At 31.4% G+C, this 10703-nt stretch overlaps 1 protein-coding gene across 1 annotated transcript; it reads right to left on the minus strand.

Annotated features, from left to right (window-relative positions):
• Positions 1 to 1921: 1921 nt before the first annotated feature.
• On the minus strand, positions 1922 to 4526 carry LOC118027630 (uncharacterized). The gene has a single exon (XM_035031027.1). The coding sequence runs from the start codon at positions 4437 to 4439 to the stop codon at positions 2277 to 2279; it is 2163 nt and encodes a 720-aa protein (XP_034886918.1). The 5' UTR covers positions 4440 to 4526; the 3' UTR covers positions 1922 to 2276.
• Between the last annotated feature and the right edge of the window lie 6177 nt (positions 4527 to 10703).

Consider the following 10703-nt stretch of genomic DNA (forward strand, 5'->3'; position numbering starts at 1 on the left):
GAAATTCAACTGACATGATTTTGTTTTCCTAGAGTGTTTATTTTTGTATTACAATATGCTTTTCAAATTATTATTTTTTTGAAAAAATATCAAATCAGTTTTTTTTAAAAAGTTTTGAATGATTTAATTTAATAGTATAGAAGTTTTTGAATGATTTTAATTTAATAGTATACTCTACCCATAATATCAAATGTATACCAAAAAAATATTTAGAAGTGTGATAATAGTTAATTTTTAAAATATTTTTTCAGAAATACATCAAAATAATATTTTTTTTATTTTTATATCAGTACATTAAAATAATAAAAAAATAACTTAAAAAAATAATTTGAAACAAATATTTTAAAATATTTTAATAAAACCAGGTTCGAAACTCAATACCAATACACCTAACAAATTCACCTGCAAGTTATTTTATTGATAGAGCGAGGAAGTTTCTTACTGATAAATAAAGTAGAGCAAAAAATGTACTAATCTGCTCAGCATGATCTTTGAATATTTTCCTTTGGTCTATATTGTAAAAGAATTGAGAAAAGCCATCTTTTGGGTGGCACAAGGATTTCAGTTTTTTCCCGTGGTCGTTAGTGATGGGAGATTAAGGTATTCCGTGGCGTTGCATTTTAGAAATGTTTTGAAAAGAATTTGAAAAATATTTATTTATTAATTTTTTACTTTAAACTAATATGTTTTAATATTTTCAGATCATACTAATATTAAAAATAATTTTTAAAAAATAAAAAATATATTATTTTAATATATTTTAAAATAAAAAATAATCACTACTGTATTTCTAACTACAATAGGACAACAAATATTTTGATACTTTGGTCCGTGAATATATCAAACGATTGTCCTCTTCCCCGGACGATTAGCATGGAATCGACTGGTCCGTTTTTGTTTTTGTTTTTTTTTATTATCATTACACGTGAACCAGTGTTTCTCCATATTAGTATTTCTCGCGACTCATGCTCGGTTTTGTTCATCAAGCTCTATAAGCTGTCCGGTATCCTGGTTTGATGTTGTATCCCGGGTTAAATAGCAACAGTTCCACATATTTTCCGATGGAAAAGCTCTGTCAGCTGATAAGAGGAAACTAATCGATCGAAGTTGCAAAGAAACCACATAGATCAGGTCGATCAGGTCTATAGCTGGTTTTCTGGCAAAGATGAATTTTCCTGGGCAATTTTACATGGGAGGAAAGAATGTTTTGACAGCACTCTCTCACTGACCCAGTTTTGTTCTAACTGACGAAGATATCCACAAGCAGAGTTCTACTTTCTGAGTTTTTCTGTGTCCTTGAAGTATCATATTGCCTTCAAAAGCTTCTCCCACCTTTCCCTTTCTCCTGTTTCGTATACTCTCCCGGCCATGTTCGCCACCATCAAAACCACGTCCAGGACTGGCATTCCCGTATATCCATTTACCAACGCTGCTGCTGGCTGTTCATTTCACATATCCGTCATCTGCGCCTGGTCCGCATAATATTCACATTCTAATTTGCAAGAATCTTAACAAAACTATCAAATACCAAATTATAGCTGCAGTAATCGAAACTAAAAAAGAAAAAAGTTAAGCGCTTAACTTCCACATTTATTCCCAGATACCACTTGATTTATACGCAGAAAAACATGAGGAGAGAGATCGAGCTCCCAGCTCCTCCCACATACGTAACTGCAAAAATTACTTCCACCTCTTAACCATTTTCACCACCTTCGATTCCAGTAATCAACAGACCATACCCACAGCATTAATTCAGTGGCTTGATTCATTGGTGCAATCAACAGTCACTCCAAATAACTACCAAATACAACCACTCTGGTTTCTTGTTTTTGCATTAAGCTTTTCTTTTAGAAACAAACTTGCTTTGCTGATGAAGAAATAGGCATGGAAGTGAGAAATTCATGGTGGAGGAAAATAATGATAATGTTGTAATGTATCATGAATTGTACAAGGGAAAGGGGGTCAGCAAATATGGGGCCATAAAAAGAAACCAGAACGCTACAGGGACAGACATGTTAACGAAGCTAATAAGATCTGACTTTCTATGAAGCCTTAAAGTTTCATCCTTACCAAACAAAAAGAAAAGAAAATGGAAAAACACTCCTCGGTGCTTAACTATGTAGCGTGTCTTATAGAATCCTCAGGGAAGAGGTTTCGTGACAAAAGTGGATGAAGCACACAACAAAAGAATTCTAAGCTTTACGATATTATATTTACATACAAAGTATCATGTGACTGGATTGTAGCAACAGTGATCACCTGGAGATGAAAAAATATCAAGCAGCGGATATTTGGAGTTTTGGGTTAAACTTCTGTATTTTCATCAATAACTCGTCACAAGAGATGCTTGTCCCTCCTGAGCTTTCTGAGGAAAAATTAGGCAAAAGCTCCATTACATGAAGATGCTCTGCGCTATTACAGAGAAATGTCAGGATGGAATTGGTTATTTCCAAGTCAAGAATGACACCCATATCTGCCATTTGACGAAGGAGGTTTATGACTTCTTCTATCTCATCGTTCAAACCAAAGCCTTTTATTAAGGAATCATATACATGGTTGTCTGGTGTAATGCCAGAGGCAATCATGCTGTCAAAAGCACCTTTTGCCTCTTCCATTTGTCCAAGTTTTGACAACCTGTTTATAAATGAGGAATAAGTATAAGCATCTGGAGTCAGACCCATCTGTTGCATGTCGTTGAGTAATTCTTTGGCAGATTGAATATCCCCTGCTTTCAGAGTCCCATCAATCATTATATTGAAAGAAATGGTATCAGGTTCACAGTTTGATTCTTTCATTTCTTGAAACAATCTTCTCGCTTGCTCCAAGCTACTCTCCTTGCACAAGGATGCCATCAATGTATTGTAATCAAACAATGTAGGGCTAAGCCCAGAAATTTTCATTCTACTAAATAGTCCTTTTGCAAAATTAAGCATGTGCATTTTACAAAATCCATCAATCATGACACTGTAAGTGGTTGAACTCGGAACAAGCCCCAATTTGTGTACACGTTTCCAAAGTTCCATGGCCTTGTCAATAATCCCTGCTTTTATATATTCTCCAATTAAAATATGACAAGTAAACAGATTACCGAAGCTCCCCCTCTCAATCATTGTATCATAAATCTCCACAGCCTTGTCAAGACGTCCTTCCTTGCACAGCCCTTGAATCACAGTGTTGAATGTGATTACATCTGGCTCAACATAATTCCCATCCTCCAAGAGTGAACTAAAAAGTTTCATTGCCTCGTCAAGCTTTCCATTATTGCAAAGTCCCATTATTAGGGTATTGTAAGAAACCACCTCCGGTCTCCTCCCCTTCTCCAACATTGTTTCAAAGATTTTAAAAGCATCTCCAATGCAGCCTTCCTTGCACAGTCCATTGATCAGAACATTATATGTCACGGTACTAGGCTCTTCACCTTTTTCTGTCATTAAATCAAACAAATCCAAAGCCTTCCTAGCCCTCCCATCCTTACAAAGGCCACCAATCATACACGTATAAGTATAAACATCAGGCTGAATCCCCCTTTCGGTCATAGTATGTAACACAGCAGTGGCTTCTCTCCATAGCCCCTTCTTACAAAAACCATTTATCAAACAACTATAAACAACTACATTTGGAGAAATACCCTTTTCCAACATCTCATCGAACAATGCCTTCCCTCTATCAAAACATCCTTTACTACAGAAACCACTTATAAGCGTAGAATAAACAACGACATCCACCTCCAATCCCTTTCTCTTCATCTCCCCCAACAAACGCATTGCCTCCTCTACTCTACCCTCCTTACAAAGACCATCCATCAAAATACAATAAGTAAAGGAATTCGGTTCACAATTTGACCCCTCCATTTCAACTAACAAGTCGACAGCCTTTTCCAGTCTTTTCTCCTTACAAAGTCCGTTTATAATCGTATTATAACTAACAATATCAGGCAAAATATTGATCCTTTTCATTCTATTAAACAAATCCAATGCTCCGTAAACCTCTTTATTTCTACACAAACCCTTCAATATTACATTAATATTATACACTCCAACAATAAAACCACGCTTAAATATCAACCCCAAAACCCCTAAAGCTAACTGGGGCTTCTTGGCAAACACAAAACTATCAATTAAACCACTCAATGATTTAAAACTTGGCAAAACCCCCACATGAGTCATTCTACTATAAACGGAAAAGGCCAGTTCATAGTGTTTGGACTTTACCAGGGATTCCATCAGAGAATTGCAAGCTGACAGAGAAAGCAATGGACTTGAGTTGACTGCTTTGTGCAACAGAGAAACTGCCTCATTTGGATGAAAGTTATCGGGTTTGGCACAAAGACTTCTCAACTGGGCTTCTACATCGGAAACTGAAGAGGATAGCTTGGGGTGAAGAAGGTAATTTGGAAAGGCAAAACAGCTTTTTGTGTGTGAATACACTGATCTTTTCATCGCCTGTAACTGCAAAACGTGAATACAGTTCAAGAAAACAGAAGGAGAAGAAAGGGTTTTAGGAGAAGAGCCGGTTTCGGGGCTTCTTAAGAGGGTGTTTGGTAATTTATTAAAAGTTGTTTTAAAAAATATATTTTTATTAAAAATATATTTAAACAATATTTTTTTAAAATTTTATTAAAATATATAAAAATATAAAAAAAAAAAATTGGGAATGCATAGTCAGCTGACTTCCAAACAAACTCTAAAAATTTGTTTAAGAATATAATAAATGTTGTTTTTTAAAGTATATTTCACTCAAAAATATATTAAAATAATATATTTTTTATTTTTTAAAAGTTATTTTTAATATTAATCCATCAAAAAAAATCAATAACACAGAAACAATTAAACGAATAAAAAATTTCAAAAACAAGGTTTATCCACACTTCGAACACCTTGAGCCTTGTTTAGTATTGCACATGTTTTGATTGTAAAAATTTGTGAATTTTTTTATGTTTTTGAATTTTTTTAATGAACTAATGTAAAAAATACACATATATATATATATATATATATATATATATTATTTTAATTTATTATCAAATTAGAAGTACTTAAAAAAAATAATTATTATCACAAAACCAGCCAGAGTTTTGAAAAAATATTTTGCAAACCAGCGCACTTAAACAAGTTGTATTTGTCATTTGCGACTCATTTCGAATAAAAAAACCAGACATCTCTTTTTTCTCTCCTTTCCTCCCTCCCTCCCCCCCGCTCCTCCCTTCCCACCCCTCTTATCACTAGCCGATATATCTCTCTCCACCACCAAAAACACCCCTAGTAGCCTTAAAACACTATTCTTCTCTCTAAAATGCTCATCTTTCTCTTTCTATCTCTGCCAAAAACCATAGTAGCCAAGCTTTCTCTTTCTTTCAACGACAGTGTTGTATTTTCCGACCAGATCATCCACTACTCGATCACCCTCGCCACCCACATCTCAATCATAGAGGTATATTAAACACTTTCCCTCAATTAATTTGATGTAATTTATGTTTAGTTAGTGTTAACTTGATTTTATTAAATGTTATGGTTTTGAATTATAAATTTGGTTAATTAGGTGTAATTAGAGTTGTAAAATATATATAATTATGTTATTTTGTTTAATTATCAATTATTTTATTTTGTCGTTGATTGTGAATTAACAAAATTATGTGTTTGAAATGTTGGTGGGGTCTAGGTTAGATTAGAGATAAGGTTAATTAGATATATTTTTAGTTGATAGTTTGATTGTTTTGTTAAATAATCAATGTTTTTTTTGTTATTATTTATTTTGAATTAAAAAGATTATGTAATGAGATAGTTAGTAGTTATTCATGTTCAATTATGGATTACATTGAATTTTGTATAAAATAATAATATTAACCATTAAATACCTGAATTTGTTTAATACCCAGAAAATAACTTATAAGAAAATTAGAGTTCAATTTATTCATGAGTTTTGAAGTAAAATAATTATTTTTCAAATTTTAATGTTTATATCTTTGTTGATTTTTTAAAGCTTTTTTAAAATTTTGATAATCGAAATAAAGTATAATGACAATACTATATAGTTTGGTTGTAAAGTAACTTATTTATATTATTTAGAGTTTTACATGGTGCATACATTAAAAATTAAAAATAACCTTTGTATTTTATGCTGAATTTTATAAAATAGTCAATTTTTATAAATTAAGAATTCTCTTTTCAAAATCATTACTAATAAAGGTATTTTTATTCATCGGATGATGGGTTGAATTTAGTTATTTGTATACATATAGACACATACACACATTACAATGTCAATATTCTATCAAGGATGTCAAACCCGTATTTGGGTTTGACAATTCATGCCAAACCAAAATAAACAATAAAAAATAGAGCATAATAGTGCACTTTAGCTGTAAAGAGAGAAAATAAAGAAAAAACTCAAACAATTGATTATCGGAAGCAATTCAACCATGATATGTCTACACGGGTCGTTCCATATAGCAAAGGGCATGGCTGCGCATCTAGTTATATGATGGATGACTAGATTTAGCCACTGGAAAATGTCTCATACGCCTCTTTAATGGAGCGGGCGCTGTCCACTCACCGAGGCGTGTAAAATATGCATCAACAACTTTTTGATTAAAAATAAAAAATATAACGTGAAAATACTAAAACACTAACACGATCATCTCAATTACATGGAAATAACAATGTAAAAACACCAAAATACCAAAAAAAAAAAAAAGCTTATTTTTTTGTTGTTTCTAATGTTAAAATTGTTATTTGCTTGTACTCTGAAATTAAAAAAAAACCTAAACAGCCTAGTGGAAGAAAGCCAGAGAAACATTTACTTGCTTGCAAAAGAATAAGATATTAAAAGTGAAACTGCTATTACAATTCACAATAAAATATATTTTGATTTACAGTGATTTCCTTGTATCATTTAACTTTTGTTATAACTTCATGAACTTGCCGGTGTACATGATGCAAGTAGAACTTCAAAGGCGTACAAAACCTTTGTCTTGAAAACTATTTTGTTTAAAAAATACACGGTAGTATTTGTCACCGTGACGGCTTTTAAAATTATTTTTTAATTTAGAAATATATTAAAATAATATATTTTTTTATATATAAGCAAATTAAAACTATAAAAAATATCAAAAAAATAACTTGAAAATAAACAAATAACTAAGTAAATTTTTAGAAGATATTAACAAAAAAAATCAAGTGGTGCAAGTGTAGTCGTAGTTTGGGCAAGTCAGATTGTTTTTATTAACGTAAGTGTTCAGGTCAACTTACGCATACCTCGATTAATCCCACGGGTCATGAAGTTAACAACTATATAAACCTTTAGTGGTCCTGAAATTTATGAGACTTGAACTGATAACGTCTATAAAATAAATTCAAGATTTAACCAGTTAAGCTACACCCCTTATAGTTAAGTCAGATGTTTATGCTGGTCATTGATTTCTTCTCTAGGATGCTGAGTTGTTCTATTCACAGAGATAGAGGAAAGGGAGAAACCGATTTACAAAAATTGACGTAGTAATGTTAGTGGGTAATTTTTTATACATGGACATTTCAATATTTTTGCTAAAATTAGAACCTGGTTGCTGCCCCCGTATATAAATTATAGTTTTTTAGATGTTAGTGTCAAAGTATTACTACGCTCGGAGAGATTTCAATAGTTTTTTTTTTTTGTTCCTTCCCGGATGAAGCACGGAATAAAACCCAACGGATTGTGGTGTATTTGTCGAGTGGCGGTGAAAAATATTTGGTAGCTTTTGAAAAACATATTTTGTTCACTTTTTAAAATTGGGTTGGTGGTTAAAGAAATTCATTTCCTTTTTTTTATTAGACTTCGAACATGGAGGCCATCAGAGGAGCTTTATTAAATTCATTTAAACACAGATGACGCGAGGAGTGTGTTCTTTAAATAATTTGGAGAGGAGCATGCTAGCGTAAGGATATCTTTAGTACAAATATGAAATGGTATAAAATAACCCCTGGTATAGTACATTGTTGGCACTTTGTTTTGACTAATAAAATGTTAAAACAAACATTTTAAAATAAGTAAAAAATAATCATTGAAATATAAAAAATAATAACAACTCATCAATTTATTAATTTGAATCCTAGATTTATTTTTCCGCATGAGATTCTTGACTGTCGTTTTCCTGTTATTTTTAATGTTTTAATGAAAAGATTAATAAAATTTATGTTACTTATTTTTATTACCGATTAGATTTTGGATTTACTTCCTAATAATTATAAATTTGAGTTTTTTTAGTATCTCTAAAAACTTATATAGTTATTAACTTCAGAGCTTGTACAATTAATCGAGGTATATACAAGTTAACCCGGATATCTATATTAATAATAATAATAAAAAACACACCAAACAAAATGTTTCATGAAATTCATGTTGATGCTTATATTTTTAAATTATCATTCATAAAATTATAATTAAAACCAAAGATGATACAATTATATTAAGATTCAATGACTTTTTTGACTGAGACCTTTGTTGTATTTTTATTCAATACCCTTTGTTATTTTTTATGTTACCATTATTTTTTTTAATATTAAATTATTTCAAAGTTAAACTTTATAGTTTTATTAATCATTTGAATAAATAAAAAATTTATTATAAAAAATAAAGTTATTAAATATAATTGAGTATGTATTTTGTAAGATTAAATATTTTAATCTTATATATATATATATATACATTTTTGTTTAAGAGTTTTAATTTTTTTATATATTAAAGCCCGAATATTTATTTTATTTACTGAAAAAAAAATATCCAGTTGTCGGCAAACCACAAGTAAAATATCAACTCAGCTACTTTCACTCTAATCGTTTTAGGCTTTTTAGCACCATAAAAAAATAGAAAAAAAGAAGAAGATTGCGACTAAATAAGAGACACCAACAACAAAGGACCAGTGATTTGATTTGTTACTGGGCCTTAAATGGACCCAAAAATACTTTTTGGCATGGTCCGAAAAAGCTCAAAACTTGTTAGCAGGATTCAATGCTCGTACAGGGCACTTGTTTTGGGCCAAAACCCAATTGGTCCAAGATAACTGATATAGTGCAGTCATCAGAGGACCACCGTGCACCGCTGCTTTTGCAGTACAGGTGCAACGGCTTTTTATTTTTACATCTAAAAATATTTTTGAAAAAAAATATATTTTTATATATTTTTAAATCATTTTAATATATTAATATTAAAAAAATTAAAAATATATTATTTTAATACATTTTCAAATATAAAAATATTTTAACAAACATTACCACACGGAACTTTAACGTAATGTTTCATCGTATTCTTTGGTTTTTGTTTCAACCGAAATAGACAAACCGGTGCAGAGAGGCACGAGACCTGTGGCTGCATAATTCGGTAACATGATACCATCCTCTCCGTATGCAGACTCTCAAAACTAGAATCTGCTTTGCACGCCCCTATCAGAGGAGAGATTAGTGGATCACGGGGTAACAGGGGCCGGGGCAGAATTTGTTGCTATGCGTCCCGTAAAGAGTAGCGCGTGGGTAAGCGCGTGAACTTGATATTCACCGGCATGTAAAATTATACACGGAGAAGTAAATAGATTCGAGGAAGTAAATAAAACACGCCCTTCGTGCTCGTGCACTGATTTAGTGGCTGCTTGAGAAAATAACAGAGATTTTTTCATCTCGGTATATTAAAATAATTTTTAAAAATAAAAAAATAGTATTTTTAAAAAATATAATTAGACTGTAATGACAACGACACACCTTGAAAGAGAGAGACAGGCAATGGTTCTCTGTTTTGATGGAAGGGGGATGACTTTGGTAGTTGTAAAACTACATGGACCAGCTCACCGAAGTCACATGTGGGCTTTCAATTTGCTGGTGTTTTTTTCTGCATTGGTATGATGTTATTGAATATATATATATATATATATATATATATATTATTAACATGGATGTTTGAGTCAATTTACAGATATCTCGATTGATTTTATAGGCCCTAAAGTTAACAAACATGTAAATCTCTAATAACCCCGAGGTTTATAGAACTCGAATTGGTAATTTTTAGAAAACAAATCTCATGACTCTAAAATTAATGAATATGTAAATCTCTAGTAGCCACGAGGTTTCTGAAGCTCAAATTGATAACTTCTAATGAAGTAAATCTAAAATCTGACCCGTTGAATTATATATCTCAGGTTAAAGTTTGTTATTTAATATATATATATATATATATATTTGTTTTTTTTATTAATATGTGTGTTTGTGCCAGCTTGCATGTATCATGACTAATCCATGAGTCTTGAAGTTAACAATTATGTAAATCTCTGGTGGCTATTATATTAGTAGCTATATGACATGAATATAAAATAAAAAAAATAATTTTTTTTAATTATAAGCTTTTACTATTTACCTGTTATATAATTATTATTCATAAGAATTGTTGTTATTTTGGTAAGAATTAAATGAGCTAGAGAAAATTTTGCTGTCGTGCGTGATTAAAATCCGACAGTACTGAACTACTGATTCTTCGAGAGGAAAAAAAAATCCAAGAGCCCTAAGCTGTTTTTTTCTATTTAACATGCACACACACGCGCCGAAATCATCATATGATCATTAGATGATCTCGAGGTTTATCAAATAAATATTTTTCTTGTACTAAACACGTTGGGTTTTGGATTCTGAAATTATACCACAAATCGCATTGTTTTCTCACGTTTTGAGTAATAATGCTACCATATG

Source organism: Populus alba, chromosome 9 (assembly GCF_005239225.2).
Source record: "Populus alba chromosome 9, ASM523922v2, whole genome shotgun sequence".
NCBI classification, from domain to species: Eukaryota; Viridiplantae; Streptophyta; class Magnoliopsida; order Malpighiales; family Salicaceae; genus Populus; species Populus alba.